General features: G+C 35.8%; 1 protein-coding gene across 1 annotated transcript; it reads right to left on the bottom strand.

Annotated features, from left to right (window-relative positions):
- Window positions 1-2,690: 2,690 nt before the first annotated feature.
- LOC139894355 (cyclic nucleotide-gated ion channel 4-like) lies at window positions 2,691-22,388 on the bottom strand. The gene is made up of 7 exons (XM_071877592.1): window positions 21,734-22,388; window positions 5,565-5,780; window positions 4,450-4,766; window positions 4,062-4,170; window positions 3,743-3,979; window positions 3,481-3,567; window positions 2,691-3,387 (listed from the first exon to the last, which is right to left on the bottom strand). Exons 1-7 carry the CDS (start codon window positions 22,244-22,246, stop codon window positions 2,872-2,874), a joined length of 1,995 nt encoding a protein of 664 aa, XP_071733693.1. The 5' UTR covers window positions 22,247-22,388; the 3' UTR covers window positions 2,691-2,871.
- Between the last annotated feature and the right edge of the window lie 1,240 nt (window positions 22,389-23,628).

Raw genomic sequence — 23,628 nt, 5'->3', positions numbered from 1 at the left:
TGGTATGGTATTACTCTTTGTAAATGGACGAAACTAGTGTTTGAACATTATGTGGTATTAAATGCTCAAACATTTAATCATTTGAATCAAGTATATAAAGATTCATTAGTTAAAAGATCCATTGGTGTGTCATAGTAATCATTCCTATATTTCATGATTGGTCCTAAAAGATGGACTAACTTATGTCACTTTACAAAAAAGTACTGATGCTCACATTTTACCGATAATTAAACATATCAATGAACATTACAATGAACTTTTACGTATAAAAAACTAGCTGCAAAAATATGTGTCATGTCTATTATAAACGTCATATGGATGTCACATACTCACATGCTCAAACTTGCGTTATGTGGATTAGTGGAATGCACTCTTCAGATATTCTCAAAGTAAGACTAATTAATGATAATTATTCGTTTTAACGACACATATTGTAGCAAAGTTCCAAATATATTTGATTATACTAACATTAGCCATTATTGATGTTCTCTAATGTTTCACACTTTGCAATTACTAATGAACTACTTCGAATTGTTACCAAATCAAACTGAGAAAAAAGAATCATTGAAATTAGACAAAATTGCACCGGGGGTCCCTGTGGTTTGTTCGAAACAACAAGCGGAGTCTAAAAGAATTTTTTCACCTTGGGGGTCACTATAGTTTGCAGATGTTTCATGGGGAGTCCATTCTCTGACGTCTGTCAAAAATCTCCGTTAAATCTCACCATGTGCCAAGCACATGAGGGTAAAATGGTCTCTTGAATTTTATTTTTCTAATTGATATATCACTTTTTCTCATCAAACATAACCTGCAACTCATTTCACTCTTCACTCTTAACATTAAAATATGGGAGGTGATATCGATTCCATTAGAGTATGTTCCAACAAAAAGCTTTTACCTTCACAATCAATCACAAATTGTTACTGTCACAAGCTTTTTTCTACAAACTTCAATCTCTAAAATTATCACTTTGAACACATCATTCAAATAGCTCTCAAAATGAAAACCCAAATTGGAAATAGTAAGATTAAGAATAATGGAGACCCAAAATCAAAAATTATAAACATCCATACCTGAAAATATATATCACCAGAATTTGTTTAGATCTGTATATCGTATTTGTTGCCACAATTTCTGCCACCAAACTTTCTCACTCGAAGATGATGAAATGGAATTTGGAACCTCTCGCAATTGGACGTCCACCATTACCACCGGTGCAATTTTGTCTTTAATTTTTTTTAAGTATTTTTTTTTACATTTCTTTTCTTTTAAATCACACCAATTCCTTATCTTGCTCTAACAAATCAAAATACAAATACAATCAGATCTCTATCATTGATTCATTTCTCGCAACCTAGTTGAGTTGAAAAGGTATATACATCATTAAATCCAGATTCGGGCATCATTTGTTTATCAGTACTTAGGCGAGCATCAGATCTCGAGCATTCAGATTTTTTTCTGGTGGTTGTGGCCGGTGGTTTGAAATACGAAGTTGGAAAATGAAATGTTTAAGAACATATACAAATTTCTTGTAAAAAATACCACCACCAGTTGGATCGACATCAAAGAGATGGAGTAAGGGTTTTATATTTAATTTGTAACACCGCCGAAAAAATCGCCAAACCCATCTCTAGAATTGCAAGCAGATCTGAATTTGAGTATTTTTAGTATTTAATTTTGTGGTTTGAAAGAAAATGTGAGTTTGAAAGAAATGGGGAAAAAATACGGTACAGGTAAGTAGGGTTTCAAGAGTTTGCAGCTATAAAGAGGAAGAATAAATAAATACCGAAAATACCCTCATGTGCACTGCACATGATGAATTTTAACGGAAAAATATAACGTCGCTAGCAAAATGGACTCCCCATGAAACTATTGCAAACCACAGTCACCTTGGGTGACCCCCCAAGGTGAAAAATTTCTTTTGGACTCCGCTTGTTATTTCGAACAAACCACATGGACCCCCGGTGCAATTTTGTCTTGAAATTATCAACTATAAAAAAAGAGACAAAATTACAAATGATATGGATAACTTGAAAAAAGATCTATCAGACACATTGTCGGAAAAGTCTTTTGTTGACAAAGGAGATCATGTTACTATGTCCAATTACAAAATAACATGTTTAAGCAAATTGTCAAGTTATCTGTTATGAAAACTATTTAGGTCAGGTGATATTAATATATTTCGTTTCAGCATTCATATTATTACAACTTTCAACATTATCTTTCAACATTATTTGATACTTTACACATGTGAAAACTCTTTATCCCATAGAATGTTGTAAACTTGTAATGCTATTTATTATGAGTAATTGAACATTACTTTATAAACTGTTTTGAATTTCTTAAGAACTTAACAAATACTATATAAAAAATAATTATTCAAACATTTCAAATCTTAATTCGTCCATAAAAAAATTCCGCGAATTCGCGAGTCTTAAGCTAGTTTATAATTAATATACACATAAAAATGTTAAATATTAAATTGAATTATAGGGAGTAGTATTTAACGAATTTTTTACTTCACTAATCGCATATTAACTTATGTTTCGTGACATACGTTAGCAAAATCCAATTACAAGTTCATATGGAGTGGTTGTATTCTTAATTCTTAGTCGCAAGACAATATGCTACTTTCTTTTTTGAAATAAACCTTATATCCCAACGATTATCCATGAATTAAATTATTTATTCATTCAATTTAAAGGAAGTTTTGAATAATCAAACAGACGCTTTTTGATCATTCAATACAAATCAATCAAGCACTTTAACAAATCATCAATAAACAAATGTGTTGCATATGTAGCAAGCTATAGTTCCTTCTTATTCTATAAACATCAAGATAGATACTATAATAGTACGACGTATATATTCTCAAAAATCGAAATCGTCTTGATTCGGTTTAGGTGAAGTCAACAAAGCCGCATATAGCCTTAATCTATCCTCCCCAAGCGATGAGCATCTCGATAATGGTCTTCTTGGTCTAATGAACGACAATGATGTCAGCGTAAGCCTATGTCGATACCTCCTCCACGCCAACTGAATAGCCACCGCGGCCCATGTCCTCCATCCGGGAGAATAATACCGAGCACTTCTCTTCACTTTCTCATTCACAAATGTGTACCTAAAATGTTGTGTCACATATTTAACGTCATCGGATTCTAGCCCAAAAGCCTCGGTTGTTTCTAGTGTCACAAGTGTTGATGATGACGGTGGTAGTCTCTCGATAAATGGTCGTCTGAGGCACCATGATAATAGTTCGTCGCCACTGAAGTTGCCTGGGCCTAACATACAACAACTTTTGACGCCGTCTCGTAGTACTTGGCTACTTTGTAGATGACCTCTTACTATGAATAACATTCTTTGTACAGGGTCTCCCTCTCTTGCAATCTACTCCAAGTAGAACAAAATTAGGCACACATTATATATATACACACACTTTGAAGCTAAATAGTATAAAGGTTATAGCTTAGATAGACTTACGGTTTCTCCCTTGGTAAAAATGAGGGATTTTACGCGGTCACATATGTTTTCGAGTACCAAATTGTCCATATGTTGAAATAAAGGTACCTAAGTTAAACATTCATTAAGGCTATAAGATTCAAACTAAGCAAGAACATATAACTTTTCACCCATATCATTCACATTATGAATAATTTATTTAGATTATCAATCATACTAATGCTTAACCATTCTGTTTTATCAAATGCATCATTAATCACACCATGTAGTTCAATATATGTACCTGTCGGACCAAGTCCAAACAAAGATGATACTTAATGTCTCTCCGAAGTCCTTCTGGGAGATTACGTATCATCTCACACTCATCTACACCACGCATTGCTGCCCATCGTTGACGCTCATAGTTTCGTACTCTTTGTTTGAACGCTTGAGGAAGGTGCCTCCTCCTCATCCACCACTCTATATTCCTCATTTTCAATTGCATAGCTTGTTTCTTTGATGTTGTCGCATGCAAAAACACCTATATATCCATCCATTTCATACTAAGATAAGATATACGTATTATGTAACTTGGTTGCATCTCATTGAATCTTTGACCATACCTTAATATTTCCAATCAACATAGTGACTAGAAGAAGACCCGTTGTAAGAACGATGATGATAAAAACAACTTCTAGCCAATCCGTCGTGCTCTCCAAGTTCCCAAATGTACTAAATCACGCAAACAATATGACCTAATTTATTTAACATTGGAACAGATTGACGTTGTAAAATATACTCCCTACGTCCCCTTTCTATTGTCCAACTCTTATATAAAACTGTACATTTGTAAAAAATAACTACTAAAATCATTCAAATCCATACTTTACTCTTATTTGTTACTCTTAATCATATAATTCTTACGAATAATAACTTTCAGTCAAACTTACTTTTTAATATAAAAGTAAAAAACATTTTTGGAATTATGGGCAGGCGGAGTACAATACATACCTGAGTGTCATAAGTCCCCAAAAAATAGGAAAGAGGATCTTTTCCAAACGATTATCGTTGGTGACAAGTTGAAGAGTCCACTTATAAACTCCGTAGCTGAAATTATCATCGTTCTGAAGGCACGCGGATCGTGCCTTATTGTTCTCCCCCCACACGAGCCTACCTGGGTCGCTAACGACGATGTGTGCTCCATAATAAACTGGCTGTTGACATGTTAAGAATCTTTGGAGACAAAGCCCGTTTGAATCTATGCATTTTTCTTCTAAGCATTTTGCAGCTCTTTGTGTGCCAAGTAAGTACCAACATGCTCCTACAGCCTACATCACATAGTACATGTAACTTCCATTTAATCAACGGGTGAAATTAAAAGGAGACGTAATTAGGTACAAGAAAATAGTGATAATCATACTAATATAATAATCACTAAGCTACTAACCTCTCAGACTGAATCAAATGTTTTTCTTATAATCAAACAAAAATTATTTATAAATAACAATTCATGCCATGAACTAAAAACATAGGAGAACTCAGTCGTATGATAGTAATCAATAATATTACTTCTGATCAACAATGGTAAGAATCTAATCAATAAAAGGGGTATTTTATTACACTAACATCTTAATCAAATTGCTTTAAAGGTACGGAGTAATAAATTACTAAGAAAATTGTTAATCTACAATTCAAGAAATTAAATAGAAACGAGAAATAAAAAGAGCTGGGCTTTGAATAAAATCAATATTTTTGGCAATGATCTTGTGGAATAACGAATAAATGATATTTTGAGAAAAGTTTGGGCTTTGATAATTTGTTAAATATAAAACTTATTGCAATTATCCCTTTATTATTGACATATATGCATAGGTATTTTTGAGAGGCCCAATATAACAAACTATTTGAGCTATGGGCTTTGACCCAAATTGATAGGTAACGGGAATTGAACTTGAATTTCTGCTAGAACTGTACAAGCACCGACCACTAAACAACTCCTTCAGGCTTGAACTATCGGGCTAAAGATTTGTATGTATCGGGCTAATTCGGGGTGGCCGGCACCCCTAGCACCCTATAGCAACCGGTTGTATTCATACTAAATCAAGATAAAAAGAAAACAAGCTTACGTGAGAGGCAACGAAGTAAGCGATCATATTGAGAGCGATACCCCACCAAACAGTACCAAAAATGTATCCGGAGAGATTTTGCATGCGTCGCAAAAGGCATACGGAATGATAAATCTTGGGCAAGTATTGGAATAAGAACATTATTAAAGCAACTGTCATTATCTCTGTCGTCAACCCCTTTTTTAACAATGCCGGTATCACCACCCACAATACTATCTGCCATAAACAAATATTCAGCCATAAACTATAATTACTTTAACGTCAATTAATAGTTAAAAAGTCATTATCATACAATTAAATCAATGATCCTTCATAGATTTTTACATTTTAATCATAAACGTTTAAGAAATAAATGAAATAATAGTAATAATATGTAAGCATAAAATTGTAAATGATTTACTCCGTCAACAAACAGTAATAAACTAATAATAATGATGATGATTAAGAACATTTAATCTTAAGTGCAAAGATATAGATGTATAACCAATTAATGGATCATTAATACATTGATTAATGTGCAAATTCAGTTTGTGATTGAATCTATTGTTTGATATTACAACCATATTACAATCCCGGTGGGTGGTTCGATTCTGTTTGGCTGTCGTTTGGCCTTTGCTGACAGGGTGGGGTTAGTTGGCTTGACTTAAAGGCTTCGGGACTCTGGTCGTTTAGCTTTCAGGTTTTGGCATGCTGGTGGTCATTAGCGGGGGTTTGGATCTTACTCGGGGTAGTATGTATTTAGGTCTCTGGGGCTACGAATTCAAGGATTTTCTACCGCTTGGTTTATGGTTGGTCATTTATGGGTTTTGATGTATTTGTAATTACAGGTTTTGTAATTTTATATCACGAGTACTGTTAGTCAATCACCGGTTTTATGTACGGTCAATAGGCGTTGCTAGTTTAAACGCACAATGTACCACGGATAATTTGATCTGCACAAGTTGTAACCTCTTGATCATTTGATCTTATTTTATATATATATATATATATATATATATATATATATATATATATATATATATATATATATATATACTTATATTTCGCCCAAAAAAAAAATCTGTTCATGTATGAATAAATAAGTGGTTCAATATTATTATTATTATTATTATTATTATTATTATTATTATTATTATTATTATTATTATTATTATTATTATTATTATTAATTTAATTATCATAAATATATTATTTATTAAAATAAATAATTAATAATTCAATAGTAATAATAATATAGGGCCATAAAATGCAAACAATTTATGCATATAAACATTTGCTATTGACAGTGTCATTTACCTTTTTTGTTATATGGCCCGGCTCACTTATAAAACTTCACAATTAACTATAAGACAATTTTTATCTATGCGTTAACTTTTAGGCGTGACTTAGGTCGCATCACATGTAGCACAAACTAACGTCCCCTGACACCTCTAATGGGGCGTAAGTTGTAACGGAAATGAGGCGCTAGTCGAGGGACTGATGAAAATGTGTATTCGCTACTTGTGATATGTTATGACAATTTGCCTAGCGCAACCACACCAGCGGAAGCGAGGATATAATTTGTTTGAGACAAACTTGAGAGAAATAATAGAAAGCAAATAAGGTAACTGATAACACGATGATTTAACGTGGTTCGGCAAAACCCTGCCTACATCCATCCCAAGAGTCTCCTTTATTCTTATAATATAAAAGAACCCGGTACAAGAAAAAGTACACTATGAGTTAAACCCAAACCCAAGCCCCTTAGATTTTAGTATAAAATCTAAGTTTTCCGTACACTCTTTTACACTCCTTACAAGAATAAAACTCTCAACCTCACAAATACACACTCTCCGTTGATATTATTGATTAACTGTGTTTTTCCTTTGTGATCTTATTTTGTGGATGCCTTATGCTCTTCTCAGCTCCATCTATTTATATTAATTCTTTGACATGTGAAAACACATGTATGAAAACAATCTTACAAATATAGCCTAACTATTCATTCTTTGACTTGTTAATTTGATCATGCACAAAATGTGAGTCACCCATTGTGGGCTACCGTCCAACAATCTTCACCTTGACGAACATTTATCTTCGTCACCGAAAATACTAACACCAAGTACTTTCACCGTTGGCCTCCGTTATCACCACTGAACAAACCTTGAATCACCTCGGTCCTGAACCTAATTCAAATGAAACGGCCAATAATCATGTGCAGCTGACCCTGTAAACTTACCTAGTTGACACTGGAGAGGAGTCTCGAATCACCTCTCCCTTAGTAGGATTTTTCTTCTCACCATCGTCTAACTTGATCAAACATGTCGCCACATGTTCCCGATCAATTTCCAGTGTGCACACTTTCCAAACCTTCGAGACACGAGTACATTTGGTACTCGCCACCAGACGATATAAACCTTCATACTTCTCTCCCTTCATCAGGACCTTCCTGCCACATGTGATTTTCATAACTCCACCTACGACCGAATAGCCGTATCCTTGAGAATCCAACTGGCTTAAGGAAATTAGATTCTTACACATCTTTGGTGCGTACGCCACACCACCAAAAGTGTAAGCAGCTCCGTGAAACAATTTTATTTTCACCATGCCAACACCCTCAACATCACATGTTGAACCATCACCTAAAGTCAGCACCCCCGCTTTCTTTAATATTAGCTTATCAAAATAAGCTTTCTTGGAACACACATGCATTGTACAACCAGAATCTAAAATCCATTCATCTTGAGCAGAAGTAGAACTTTTGGAGACTGTGAGAACGTCTCCCAAATTAACCGATTCATCAACTGCTACCGCAGCCGATGAACCCCCAGATTTATCTTCACCATTCTTCCAGAGTGGACAATCCTTCTTGTAATGACCCCACTCTTGACATTTGAAGCACTGGATACCCTTCATGCCGTCTCCTGATCTAGACCTACTTTTATCACTAAATCTCTTCGCGGCAAACCTTCCCCTTCCATGACCAACCATAGCAAACTCATGCTCAAAACGGTCATCAGATCTTCGTTGGATGATCGATGGAGACGAAAACTCAAAATATTTTCATAATTCCTTAAAGAGGAAATATAATAAAAACAACATCCGGGGGATTAATGTTAATGGGTCTTGGTGTGAAAATCCTAATACAATCAAAGAAGTTGCTTTCAACCATTTTAAGAGCATATTCGAGGTACATAATTCGGATGGACCAAGCCTTGAAGGGCTGTTTTCTGAATTGATTACATCAGCGGACAACGAGCTCTTAGAAGCTCCTTTCACGGAAGGAGAAATTTGGGAATCGGTCAAATGTTGTGGTAGTTCGAAGGCCCCGGGACCGGATGGGTTCAACTTTGGTTTTTTCAAAAAGTTTTGGTCCATAATCAAAGATGATTTGGTAGGTGCTATCAACTGGTTTTGGGTTTTTGGCGAGTTTTCAAAGGGTTGCAATGCCTCTTTTGTTTCCCTTATTCCGAAGAAATCGGACCCGCTGAGTTTTAGTGATTATCGCCCGATTAGTCTTATTTGCAGTTATTATAAAATTATCGCGAAGATGTTGTCTTTGAGAATTTGTAAAGTGGTACCTAGTCTTGTAGGGAAGGAACAGAGTGCGTTTCTTGGGGGTAGATATATTCTAGACGGTGCGTTAGTTGCAAATGAAGTGGTCGAAGATCTTAAACGAAACAAAAAGCACGGCCTAATTTTTAAGGTAGACTTCGAGAAAGCCTTTGATTCGCTTAATTGGGATTATCTTCTTGAAGTGATGAAATGTATGGGGTTCGGTACCAAATGGTGTAAGTGGATTTCCTCGTGTCTTAAATCGGCTACAATCTCCATTCTCATAAACGGGTCTCCGACAAGTGAGTTTAATCTTAAAAGGGGCGTTCGCCAAGGTGATCCCTTATCACCTTTCCTTTTTATTATTGCAGCGGAGGGACTTAATATCCTAACGAAAAAGGCGGTTGAGAGAGGGATGTATAAAGGGGTGGAGGTGGGTAAAGATAAAGTCGTCATTTCTCATTTGCAATATGCGGATGATACGATTTTTTTTGGCGAATGGAGTAGACGTAATGCGCGAAATTTAATGTACTTGTTGGAATGTTTTGAACGGGCTTCGGGGTTGAAGGTTAATTATAATAAAAGTCAATTATTTGGGATAGGCATTAGTAATGATAACGTGAAAGCTCTTGCGTCTTGGTGTTCATGTCTTGCAGGTCGGTTGCCTTTCATGTATTTGGGTATTCCAGTGGGTAATAAGATGAAGAAATTGAATGATTGGTCCCCGGTGATCGAGAAATTTAACAAGAGGTTAGCGGACTGGAGAGCAAAAATGATTTCATTCGGTGGACGGTTAACTTTAGTTAAGTCGGTTCTCTCTAGCCTACCTCTCTATTACTTCTCGCTCTTTCGTGCCCCTACTTGTGTGCTAAATTCTCTCGAGAGTGTGAGACGGAAATTTTTTTGGGGCGGGACGGGTTCTAACTCTAAAATGTCATGGGTTAAGTGGGAAAAAATCCTTCTTCCTCACGAAGAAGGAGGTTTAAATATCATGTCCTTAAAAAGTAAAAATTTAGCTCTTCTTTGTAAGTGGTGGTGGAGGTTTAAAACCGAAACTAACACTTTGTGGGTCGCCGTAATTCGTAACATTTATGGTTCTAATGGAGGTCTTGTGCTTGGAAACGGGCTTGTCCGAAAACCAAACGCTAGCCTTTGGAATTCTATTTGTGTTGCAGGAAAACATGTGGACGGGTTAGGGATTTCTTTCTCTAAGTCTTTCATACGCTTGCTCGGGGACGGGAAAAGCACCTCTTTTTGGAATGACATTTGGGTGGGGAACGCAAGCCTCAAAGACAAATTCAAAAGATTATACAGGCTCGAGATTGACAAAGATATCAACATCAGTAACAAAACCGAAGAATTTAAGGGAGATGGGCTCGGCAATTGGGCCTATCCACCTATGGGACGAACGAATAGTGAACTAACTGAATTGCGAGATACTGTTCGGAACTTGCAGCTGATCGAAGATAAAAAAGACTGTTGGAGCTGGAATCTCAATTCGAAGGGTACATATATGGTCAAGGACTGTTCGGTTCTAGTGGACAAAGTCATCCTACCACGTGCGGTTAATTCAATTGAGTCGTTGCGAAATGGTTTGGTTCCAAAAAAAGTAGAGGTGTTTATTTGGCGGGCTAGATTAGGTCGTATACCGGTAAGGTTCGAGTTAGATAAACGGGGCATCGATTTGAACAGCGTGAGATGTCCGATTTGTGATGGTGACATTGAGACGGTGGAACATATACTTTTTTCTTGTCAAATGGCCAAAGACATATGGGCGAAAGTCCTTAAATGGTGGGGGTATAATTCGGCTTTATTCGGGTATGAGGATATTTTTAATGGTACCTTCGGCTACGTAGCACATGATCACAAAAGGAACCAATGGCAAGCAGTTTGTTGGGTGGTTTGTTACATTATATGGAAGAATCGAAATGCAAAGGTGTTCAAGAATAAGATCGAGACGGTCCCATCTTTATTTAGCGAGGTTCAAGTTCTTTCATACGATTGGATTTCACGACGTTGCAAGGGTCATATTATGGATTGGCTTCAATGGTTCTCACAACCTTAGTTTCTCTCTTTTGTTAGTTGCAATCTTTGCAATTAGCTTAGGGCGGTGTAATTTGTTTTCTCTATTTCTTTCGTGATGTATTGTGTTGTTAAGGTTGCCCAGTCAACCATGTACTATTCGTGATTGTTTAATATAAGTCCTTCTTGCTTTTCAAAAAAAAAGATCTTCGTCTCTTATCCTGAGATAAGAGTGCCGGTACTACCTCCTCCATCTTTACAGTAGCCTTTCCGTAAAGAACAGTAGTAACCAAAGTATCATACGAACTGGGAAGAGAGGTAAGAAGAATAAGGGTCTTATCCTCTTCCTCAATATTAACCTCAACTTTTGCAAGTTGATCCACCATACCATTAAACACGTTCATGTGTTCAATGATATTCCCGCCTTACTCCATCTTCAACCGATAAAGATCACGCTTCAAGTTCAGCTTTGTGGTCATATTCTTCCCGAGATATAACTTCCCGAGGGCTACCCACAACTCCGTCGCGGTTGTCTCACCACTGACATTATTAATGATCTTATCACTGATGGATAGGCGAATGGTACTGACACATCTTTCCTCGATGTCATTCCAATCGTCATCCGTCATCTTTTCTGGCTTGCCGTCCTTTTTACCCTTCAACGGCTTTGCCAAGCCCTACTGAACCAGGACATCCTTCACCCTTGCTTGCCACAAGGAGAAATTCCCGGTTCCATCAAATGGCTCCACCTTAAACTGCATACTGCTATTTCCCAACATCTCCAAACAAAAAAATATCTGATAAACCTGGATACGCTCTGATACCACTTGTTATGACAATTTGCCTAGCGCAACCACACCAGCGGAAGCGAGGATATAATTTGTTTGAGACAAACTTGAGAGAAATAATAGAAAGCAAATAAGGTAACTAATAACACAACGATTTAACGTGGTTCGGCAAAACCCTGCCTACGTCCACCCCAAGAGTCTCATTTATTCTTATAATATAAAAGAACCCGGTACAAGAAAAAGTACACTATGAGTTAAACCCAAACCCATGCCCCTTAGATTTTAGTATAAAATCTAAGTTTCCCGTACACTCTTTTACACTCCTTACAAGAATAAAACTCTCAACCTCACAAATACACACTCTCCGTTGATATTATTGATTAACTGTATTTTTCCTTTGTGATCTTATTTTGTGGATGCCTTATGCTCTTCTTAGCTCCATCTATTTATAGTAATTCTTTGACATGTGAAAACACATGTATGAAAACAATCTTACAAATATAACCTAACTATTCCTTCTTTGGCTTGTTAATTTGATCATGCACAAAATGTGAGTCACCCATTGTGGGCTACCGTCCAACATGATATATATCACATACACGATTAGTAGTGGTCTAATTGACTCAAACTCGCTTAGTATACTTCCTATTCATAATTCATAACAATATAAAATTACTCCGTATAAACACAAATAAATAGAAGCTTAGCATGACCCTACACAAGATTTAACACTTACAAGGCTACAAATCAAGAAATGGTAATAGATGATAATTTATAAACCTGAGGGATGGGGAGGATGACAAACAAATCAAACAAAAATTCCTTCCCGGCCACCATTAATATCCAGTCTGACACGTTGCATGAAATCCTACAGTCACGTCGTACTCCACCGTCATAACACAACCACCTGCCCCACTTAAACCGTAACCGCATGTTAGCCACGTGCAAGACGTCGGTCATGCACCGGACTACCGTCACGGTGACAGCAAACCACCCATCCACGAACACACACAAACGTGACTCACTCACTGAAAACGCGTACAAGAATAACGGGTCGATAAACAGACCCGTGAAACATACCAACACGTAAATTTGATCCCATATCTTTATTAAATCACCTCGACCGTGTTGGAGGTTTTATTAAAATTCTTTCGTGTAGGGTAAAATAATCGATAGCCGGATAAATCACTGAATCGTGGTATCACTTTCCGAAAGTAATTATTCGACCCTTATAGCCTGGGTTACACGAATATCACTTTGGGATAAGACAGAGATTAAATTCTTGTTTTGGCAGAAACAAGAATTCCTTTTTCAGAAGAATATTTTGGTGTTCGTAACTTGTGTGTATTTCTCATGCATATTGGTTAATATATTTATATACACCCTTAATCATGAAAGAGTCTTTTATTAAAATCAATTGGCCGATTGATTAATAAAAGTATCTTCTATAATATTCAAAAGTGGCTACAGGAAGAATATTTCTTCCATCATTAAAGTAAAAGTTATTACTTTTACAATAAACAAATATTATCATTTCTATCATTAAAGTAAAAGTTGTTACTTTTACAATAAACAAATATTATATTTTACAACTATCAAAGCATGAGTGATCACTTTATAATAAACAAGTATTATTCCTTCAACCACTAAAGTAAAAGTGGGTGCAAGAATAATTCTTCCGTAATCACTCAAATTGTGTTAAGTGTTTTCTTACTGCTGTCTCTTAAGAACCAGCACTGCAAAAGGACCAGCAGCGCAAAAATCAGCAAACAGGACCAGCAGCGCAAAAGTCAGCATACAGGACCAGCAGCGCAAAAGTCAGCATACAGGACCAGCAGCGCAGAGGAACCAGCAAACAGGACCAGCTGCGCAGAACAACCAGCACAGGGACCAGCTGCGCAGAACAACCAGCACAGGGACCAGCTGCGCAGAACAACCAGCACAGGGACCAGCTGCGCAAAACAACCAGCACAGGGACCAGCTGCGCAAAACAACCAGCACAGGGACCAGCAATGCAGAACAACCAGTACAAGGACCAGCAATGCAGAACAACCAGCACAAAACACTTAGCCAAATTTCAGCTTACTAAGAAAACTTAGTACTGAAAACACTTAGTCAAATTTTAGGTAGACCAAGTCATGATAGTAAATAATGGAAAACCACTTTTGGGTTCGGGTAATCTATCACTTAATGGGTGTACACTCCGTACCTCCAAACCCATTTACAAGTGTAGATTAAAACCCAAAATTACACTAAATTTACAACAATCCTCCCCAATTTAGTGCAATTCGTTTCATGAGAATTAAACAAATTAAAACAAAACTCATGCATAAATGAAAATATCTTGAAGATTGAATTTTCACCTTAGTACATTACACATTTCAAATATTCGAGAATCGGGGTGTTCTAAGAATTGAACCCTTCAACCCATTTGAATAACTGAAAATAACATACACATAAGTTTTCAAATACTCTAAAGCTATCCTGACACTTTACAAGCCATGTGTCCATATCCATTCATGAATGTATCTAAAGCAAAAGTCCAAGCTTTGTTGAAGCGGCAAAACTTCACATTCACATAGGTAGTTCATTTCAGTCATGCACCTGCTATTGCACTTTTTCAAATAAACCATTAAGAAGCTAAACTTCATCCTCACCTTCAACAGGTCCGAGTACATACCTTACCTTGGGATGATACAAAATTTTGTACTCCAAATTTCTAAGTATAAGCCTTCCACATTGAATTCAACTTCTAATTTTCATCAGAAGGGAATTGGGTATCTTATAATTAGAAATTTATGTGGACTTTAAACCCATCCCCACAGCAGACTTGTTCACCATGTCTCTTGCCAATCCCTTCGTCAAGTGATCAGCTAAATTCTGTTGTGACCTCACGAACACTATAGAAATCACCCCATTCATGATGAGTTCACGAATCATGCTATGTCTGACACCTAAGTGTCTAGACTTTCCATTGTACATCTGGCTATAAGCCTTTGCCAATGTCGCAGCACTATCACAATGGATAGACATGGGTGCTATAGGTTTAGGCCATAATGGTATCTCATGGATCAAGTTTCTAAGCCATTCTGCTTCTTTACCAGCAGCAGCTAAAGCAACAAACTCAGATTCCATCGTTGAGTTGGTAATACATGTCTGCTTCTTAGAAGCCCATGAAATAGCACCTCCCCCAAGCAAGAACACCCAACCACTCGTTGAAGAATGATCTTCAATATTGGTTATCCAACTCGCATCAGAATATCCTTCTATTACCGAAGGAAACCCATTATAAGATAAACTATAGTCCATAGTTTTCTTCAAGTACTTCAGTACCCGCCTAATTGCTTGCCAGTGATGAGTACTAGGATTACTAGTATATCTACTCAGTTTTCCCACAGCAAAAGCAATATCCGGCCTTGTACAAGTCATGGCGTACATCAAACAGCCAATCACCTGAGAATACTCAAGTTGTGATACAGCTTCACCTTGATTAGGCATAAGCTTCTCACTTGGATCAACAGGGGTACTCACAGGATTACATTCAAAGCAATTGAACTTTTTCAACACCTTCTCAATATAATGAGATTGACAAATCGAAATTCCTTTGCTTTCACGTTTGATCCTAATGCCAAGGATAACGTCAGCCTCCCCCATATCTTTCATGGAGAATTTTGATGACAAAAATTCTTTTGTTAAATCAACCTGACTTTGGTCAGTCCCAAAGATTAACATGTCATCAACATATAGACAAATTATAACTCCTTTACCAGAATCATCAAATTTACTATATACACATTTATCTGCTTGGTTTAATTTAAAACCACTAGATAAAATCACTTCATCAAACTTTTGATGCCATTGCTTAGGTGCTTGTTTCAAACCATATAAGGATTTCACAAGTTTGCACACCTTGCCTTCATTTCCTGGCATGACAAAGCCCTGAGGTTGGTTCATATAAACCTCCTCATCCAATTCACCATTCAAGAATGCTGTCTTCACATCCATCTGGTGAATAACTAGATTGTGAATCGTAGCCAAAGCAATCAGCAGTCTAATGGTAGTGATACGTGCCACGGGAGCATAAGTATCAAAATAGTCAATTCCAGACTTTTGTCTAAAGCCTTGAATGACTAACCTTGCCTTGAACTTTTCAATAGTTCCATCCACCTTCATCTTCTTTTTGAAAATCCATTTGCAACCCAAAGGTTTGCAACCAGGAGGTAGATCAGCTAACACCCAAGTGTTATTGCCCATGATAGAATCTATCTCATCATTAATTGCCTCTTTCCAGAATGCAACATCCTGAGACCTCATTGCTTCATCATATGTTTTAGGATCATCATCAACATTGAAACAATACGAATATTGGGTAGAAACATCATCCCTAGAACCTTCAACTAAGTATAGTTGAAAATCTGGTCCAAATGATTTAGGTTTCCTTTTTCTTTTGCTTTTTCGAAGCTCAAGTGACTGATCAACAGCCTTTTCAGAGACTTCATCATTACAATCCTTATTGATTCCATTGTTACTTGGAATCATATCCTTTGGTCTAGGTATAGATGAAAATCGATTTTCATCAAAGATTGCATCCCTTGAATCAATCACAGAATTGATTGAGACAAACTCATTAGGCTCTATTACATAGAACCTATATGCCTTGGAATGTTCAACATATCCAACAAATATGCAATCTATACCTCTTTCACCTAAACTTTTCTTCTTGGGATCAGGTAGTCTTACAACCGCCCTACAGCCCCATACCCGAAGATAATTCAAGTTAGGTTTCCTTTTATTCCAAAGTTCATAAGGTGTAATCTTGTTTCTTTTGTTAGGAACTCTATTAAGCAAATAACAAGCTGTTAACATAGCTTCCCCCCAAAATCCTTCACTTAAACCCGAATAGGATAACATGGAATTAACCATTTCCTTAAGGACCCTATTCTTCCTTTCAGATATACCATTTTGTTGTGGAGTATAAGGAGCTGTGGTCTCATGGATAATACCAACAGATTGAAAATACGATTGGTCAATGTATTCACCTCCCCTATCTGTTCTAAGTCTTTTAATCAAAGCCTTTTGTTGTAATTCTACTTCAGTTTTAAATATTTTAAATTTATCTAATGCTTCATCCTTAGTATGTAACAAATAAACATAGCAAAATCTAGAAGCATCATCAATAAAAGTCACAAAATATTTCTTGTTCCCTAAAGTAGGAGTAGCATGCAAATCACATAAATCACTATGTATTAATTCCAAAATTTCAGTATCACGATGTACATTTTGAAATGGTTTCTTAGTGATCTTTGTTAACATACACGTTTTACACTTTTCATTGTTCATGTCAAAAGCCGGTATTAATCCATCTTTAGACATATCTTGCATTCTTTTAAAGTGTATATGTCCTAGTCTAGCATGCCAAAGTGTAGAATTATTTATGCTAGAAGTAGATATAAAAGCAAAATTAACATTCAAGTGATTAATGTTAAGTCTAAACATTCTATTGCATAAATAACCAAAACCAACAAACATACCATGTTTTGACAAAACAAACTTATCAGATTCAATCACTTGTTTATAACCACAACAATTTAACACACTACCGGAAACCAAATTTTTTCTTATTTGTGGTACATGCAAAACATCAAACAAACAAATAGTTTTTCCAGAACTAAAACACAAATCCACACTTCCACGTCCATGAACAGAGGCTGTTGACTCATTTCCCATATGAAGAATTGATCCATCAGTCACGGACTCGTAAGTCTTGAACCAAAATCTATCCTTGCATACATGGGTGGTGGCTCCCGAGTCAACCCACCACGCGACATCATCATCCTGCACAAAATAAGCCTCAGATATATATGAAACATAATAATTCTCATTTGAATTATTAAATATATTCTGACCTTTCGAGTTGTGGTTGTTTAAACCATTTCCCGAACCGCTTGTGCTAGATCCTTTGGCATTATTATTACCAAAAATAACCTTGCAATCCTTTTTCATGTGTCCAGTTTTACCACACTTCCAACAAGTCAATTTAGACTTCTTGTTCGGATTAGCCTTGTTATAACCTTGATGTTTACGTTTGCCCTTTTTGTCATTATTACTAGTGAACTTTTTATGTTCCACCATATTGACAACAGACGTACCAGCAACTTCGTTGCTCTTTGGCTTGTCATTATCCTGCAACCTGAGGGATTCCTCAATACGCAGATGACTACCCAACTCAACAAGAGTTAACTCCTCCTTCTTATGTTTCAAAGAATGTTTAAATTCTTTCCAAGATGGAGGTAGTTTATCAATTATGCTTGAGACTTGAATAGACTCATCCATGTTCATCTTATGTTGTGTGAATTGACCAAGTATACGAATGAGCTCATTGTATTGTTCCAAGACCGGTCTAGAATCGACCATCTTGTAATTATTAAAATTACTCACAAGGAACTTTTTACTAGAAGCATCCTCAGACATATACTTGGTTTCTAAACAGTCCCATAGTTCTTTAGAAGATTCAACATTTAGGTAAATATCAAAAAGGGAATCAGCCATACCATTGAGGATTAAACCTCTAGCGATGTAGTCATCGTTCTCCCACTTGCACCTTTTCCGAATTTGTTCAATAGTGGCATCATCACCATGATCTTCGGGAATTGGTGTGCTGAGTACGTACACCACACTCATGCTGCTCAGAAAGAAGTGCATCTTCTTTTGCCATCTCCTAAAATCAATTCCCTCAAACTTATCAAGTTTGGAGAAATTCGTCGTCATGTGTTTCATCGTAGCCGCCATCGATTATAACAAATAATTACTTTCGATTGTTGGAGGTTTTATTAAAATTCTTTCGTGTAGGGTAAAATAATCGATAGCCGGATAAATCACTGAATCGTGGTATCACTTTCCGAAAGTAATTATTCGACCCTTATAGCCTGGGTTACACGAATATCACTTTGGGATAAGACAGAGATTAAATTCTTGTTTTGGCAGAAACAAGAATTCCTTTTTCAGAAGAATATTTTGGTGTTCGTAACTTGTGTGTATTTCTCATGCATATTGGTTAATATATTTATATACACCCTTAATCATGAAAGAGTCTTTTATTAAAATCAATTGGCCGATTGATTAATAAAAGTATCTTCTATAATATTCAAAAGTGGCTACAGGAAGAATATTTCTTCCATCATTAAAGTAAAAGTTATTACTTTTACAATAAACAAATATTATCATTTCTATCATTAAAGTAAAAGTTGTTACTTTTACAATAAACAAATATTATATTTTACAACTATCAAAGCATGAGTGATCACTTTATAATAAACAAGTATTATTCCTTCAACCACTAAAGTAAAAGTGGGTGCAAGAATAATTCTTCCGTAATCACTCAAATTGTGTTAAGTGTTTTCTTACTGCTGTCTCTTAAGAACCAGCACTGCAAAAGGACCAGCAGCGCAAAAATCAGCAAACAGGACCAGCAGCGCAAAAGTCAGCATACAGGACCAGCAGCGCAAAAGTCAGCATACAGGACCAGCAGCGCAGAGGAACCAGCAAACAGGACCAGCTGCGCAGAACAACCAGCACAGGGACCAGCTGCGCAGAACAACCAGCACAGGGACCAGCTGCGCAGAACAACCAGCACAGGGACCAGCTGCGCAAAACAACCAGCACAGGGACCAGCTGCGCAAAACAACCAGCACAGGGACCAGCAATGCAGAACAACCAGTACAAGGACCAGCAATGCAGAACAACCAGCACAAAACACTTAGCCAAATTTCAGCTTACTAAGAAAACTTAGTACTGAAAACACTTAGTCAAATTTTAGGTAGACCAAGTCATGATAGTAAATAATGGAAAACCACTTTTGGGTTCGGGTAATCTATCACTTAATGGGTGTACACTCCGTACCTCCAAACCCATTTACAAGTGTAGATTAAAACCCAAAATTACACTAAATTTACAACAGACCGAACTTACTATTAACGTTATTTTCCCAATCTGTTGATTCCGTTTCTTCGCCGAAATCGTCGGTAGAAGTTTCGGAGTAAGCATCGGAAAATTGATGCTTGCTACACATTTTGATTAGCTAGTATATAGCAAGTGTCGTAACACTTGTATATTTATTAGTACTAAACATTTGGTGCCTGCGCTACGTACACGTGGATTAACACATATAACTACGAGTGTTTGCATAAGTAGTGTGAAGTTACCGAATTGCCCTTCTACTATTTCCACTAATAATCTAATCGTTTTTTCACTTCATTTTCACTACAATAACAAATACATATAAACAACAGTAGTCTAACTTAATTAATTTGAACTTATGTACGTATATATTAACGAATTCGCAGAATTAAAGTATAATTTATCGTATGCAAGATGATAGATCATTTCTCTATACATTTGTTTTTTGTTATTATTTTCTACATAAAATTAAAATTAAACTTATTATTTATACGGAAATGATCGGTTCATGAATTACTTGAATAGTTTTTGTTTTTATATATTCTTTTGTACTAAGATGTACAGTAAATGAAAATAAATAAATTTGTACTCATCAATCCGTATATCGTGTTGTTTGACCAATTTTAGCGAATGCCATATTTGGGTGAAATTTTTAATTTGTTATTTTTTCGAATAACTGCTATTCGAGTAACGAATCTAACAAGAAGCTAGAATATACTTTGAAAAGAATATTAGATATCATGACCTGCAGGACTCGAGTAATTAATTGATACTGTAACACGGATTACATATCCGTCATATCATATCTAGTTTAGTTTGATTGTAAATCGATTCAGAATCTTTCAGAATGGAACTAATTAACTTAAATTAATCATGTCCCCAATTAACTCGAGTCCGTCTCGTTTCGAGCTTAATATATTAAGCTCGAGCTTGACTCATTTGACATCAAACAAATACCAGTTCGAGCTTAGTTCGATTTTAACTCATTTACATGTATAAAAGTTGTAGCTATTTATCTATAAGTATTATAACTCTGTATGTTATTATATAAAAAGTAAAAATAATAATAATAATTAATAATTAATATATTTAAATGAAAGACTCGTTTAGGCTCAAGAGCTATATAAGAAGGCTGTAAGCTTGTTCGAACTCGATACGTATAAGAAGTTCGCAAGGTTGTTAAAGCTCGATATTAGCTCAAGCAGTAAACGATCTTCAAAATATGTTCAATCTTACGTCTGAGCTCTCGCTTAACCTCAGCTCAATCAAGCTCTTAACGAATTGAGTTTGAGTAGTCGCGATTAACTCCACTCAATTATACGCTATACTTTCAACAATTAAACTCTTGTAGTTAGCTTATTAACTTATTGACACCCATGACCAATAATTTTCTAAACGTTGTGACATGAAATTATGATCTAAATGAAACGCCTCTTAACTTTGCTAATGCCATATAAGGAATTAGGTAACCAGCATACATCATCATATCATGCCCTAACTGTGCCCTAATTGTACGTGCGTTTTTAGTATATATATATATATATATATATATATAGTAGTATGTGATTTAATAAATAAAACATGAACATATTGATCAATACATACGAGTCATACAACTAGGTAGGTGTATGGTACATTAATCCAATTATTTACCCTAATGTTATACAAAGTATTTTGTTATAAAGCTTTCGTTTTGTATCTTTCGTTTGAGAACATTTTTTTTTTTTCAAAAATGTTTTCGTTTTTATACGAGTTCGTGTTATTTTTTAGTTAAAAAATACTTTATATTACTCCATAATTATACATTTAAGTAAAGTGATTTTTACAAAATAGATGAAATGAACCATTGATATTATTCAAGAAACAAACCTGGGGTATAGGAAGGATAACGAAGAGATCAAAAAAGAAGCTTTTCTTAGCATTAGTTATAATCCGAGCCGCCACGTTACGTGCAACACCACCATCGTGACTTAACGCACGATGGTGGTGCGGTAATCGCCACCAGCGGCTCATCTTAAACTGCAACCACATGTTCCACACATGCAAGGCGTCCGTAACACACCGAAGAACCGTTACCGTAACCGCAAACCACCCGTCCACAAACACACACATGCATGAATCACTTATAGAAAGTGTGTAGAAAAAAAGTGGGTCAATAAACAAACCGGTAGCACAAACCAAAAGGAACACACGGTTCCATTCTTGAACCCATTCGGATCTTGGGTCTAAGAATATCTTTCCACGTGGAGGGCACGTGGTTGGGATGGTATCTTTGTTTTCTTTATACTCCTCTTGAACCACCTCATCTTCTAGTACTTCTTGTTCTTCTTCATCATCAGTTGTGTCGGTGTAATCATCTATTAAGTGATGGCTGCTAGCCATGTATGAGTTAATTGTGCATATAGAGATATGTTTGTGTGTATGTATATGTGGGTGTGTTTTCACTATCAGTGTGTGATATATCAGAGAGATAAGGGGGGAATGAAGATGGGGTTTGAGTCAGGAAGGGAATATATGAAGTGGTTTTTTTGGAAGGTAGGAGTGATCATGTGTTACAAGACTAGAAACTTATATACGGATTTGTAAAAATTGATAATTTCAAAAATGTTACTTTCAATTTGTTGTCATAGAACTGTTTTTACATTTGTTTTTTTTTAGTAATATAAATATTCTTTTGTAAATGTTTTAAACTAGTTATCGAACCCTCGCTTCGCGCCAGGGTTCGGTTTTCATTGTATATTATTGCCCGTTTAGTAAAATTATTTTGTGGCTAACAATGATGTCGTTGAAGCGCAACTCGAGTCAAACTAAAATGTATAACCCGTGAGAGATTTAAATGTTATTTTAAATTAACAATATATGTGCATCTCCGCGTTTCGCTATGGAATTGTCGACTTTTAAAAATTTAACGCAAAATCAACGTGTATGAAAAGTACCCCAAATATTTAGCGTTTTTTAAAAAGCGCCCGTTTTGCGTATAGCTAGTGACATTGTGTTCCTAAAATTATTTCGAGTTTAACGATAGTGTCGAAAAAATTTAACTCGTTGCGAGCGAGAAGATATGCCCCGTTGAATATTTGGGTGAAATTTATTTAAGATTTTTTTATGAAAATGGTTATTTGACACTTTACCCTCCTATTTGGGGGGTCGATTTGAATTTTTCAAAAAGGTTTGGGGGGTTTTGTTGGTAAAATGAAATTTAGTTAAAAAAAAAAAGGTGAAAAGTCGAAAATGCCTCTGATTACTATTCGTAACTTTTGTCTATTAGTTAATACGGAGTATGTAAATTCGAGTAAAATGCTATGTGAAGCTATAAACATAAACTTACCATGTGTATATTAAATATTCCGTACATTTTAAGGAAAGTACTTGCTACCTTATGAATTTTTAACTAAATCTACTTTAGAGTGTTATACATACAACATAACGTTTCAAAGTATATTTGATGATTAGTGGTGTTATTGGATTACAATTGAAATGAGTACCAAGGTGAGCTAGTTATATTCAGTGGCTGTTTACTTCAAGAAATATTAAAAATACTAAAAGTATATAAAATCTTGTAATTAAAATTAATGACGTTAGATTAAATATGAAAAGATATATCGTAATAAAAAATCAAAATAGTAATGTCATGAGACACCTCAATCATACACATAGAATCGCTACTATTGGTGGTATATGATAGAAAATAAACATGTTATGAATCATCACCATTTTCATCACTAGATTGGGTGTGTTTGATTGTCTATTAATTGAATGCATGG

Source organism: Rutidosis leptorrhynchoides, chromosome 2, assembly GCF_046630445.1.
Source record: "Rutidosis leptorrhynchoides isolate AG116_Rl617_1_P2 chromosome 2, CSIRO_AGI_Rlap_v1, whole genome shotgun sequence".
NCBI lineage: Eukaryota > Viridiplantae > Streptophyta > Magnoliopsida > Asterales > Asteraceae > Rutidosis > Rutidosis leptorrhynchoides.
Note: the sequence above shows the minus strand (reverse complement) of the source record. Positions and strands in the feature narration are given on the sequence as shown.

What these genes read in the sequence shown, in the direction of transcription:
- LOC139894355 (XM_071877592.1), bottom strand. Translation starts at nt 22,246, where the DNA reads ATGGCTAGCAGCCATCACTTAATAGATGATTACACCGACACAACTGAT. An exon ending in TTATCCTTCCTATACCCCAG is followed by an intron (nt 5,781 to 21,733) that starts GTTTGTTTCTTG and finishes TGTTTATGGCAG; the next exon opens with ATAGTATTGTGGGTGGTGAT. An exon ending in TGTTGATTGGAAATATTAAG is followed by an intron (nt 3,980 to 4,061) that starts GTATGGTCAAAG and finishes ATGGATATATAG; the next exon opens with GTGTTTTTGCATGCGACAAC.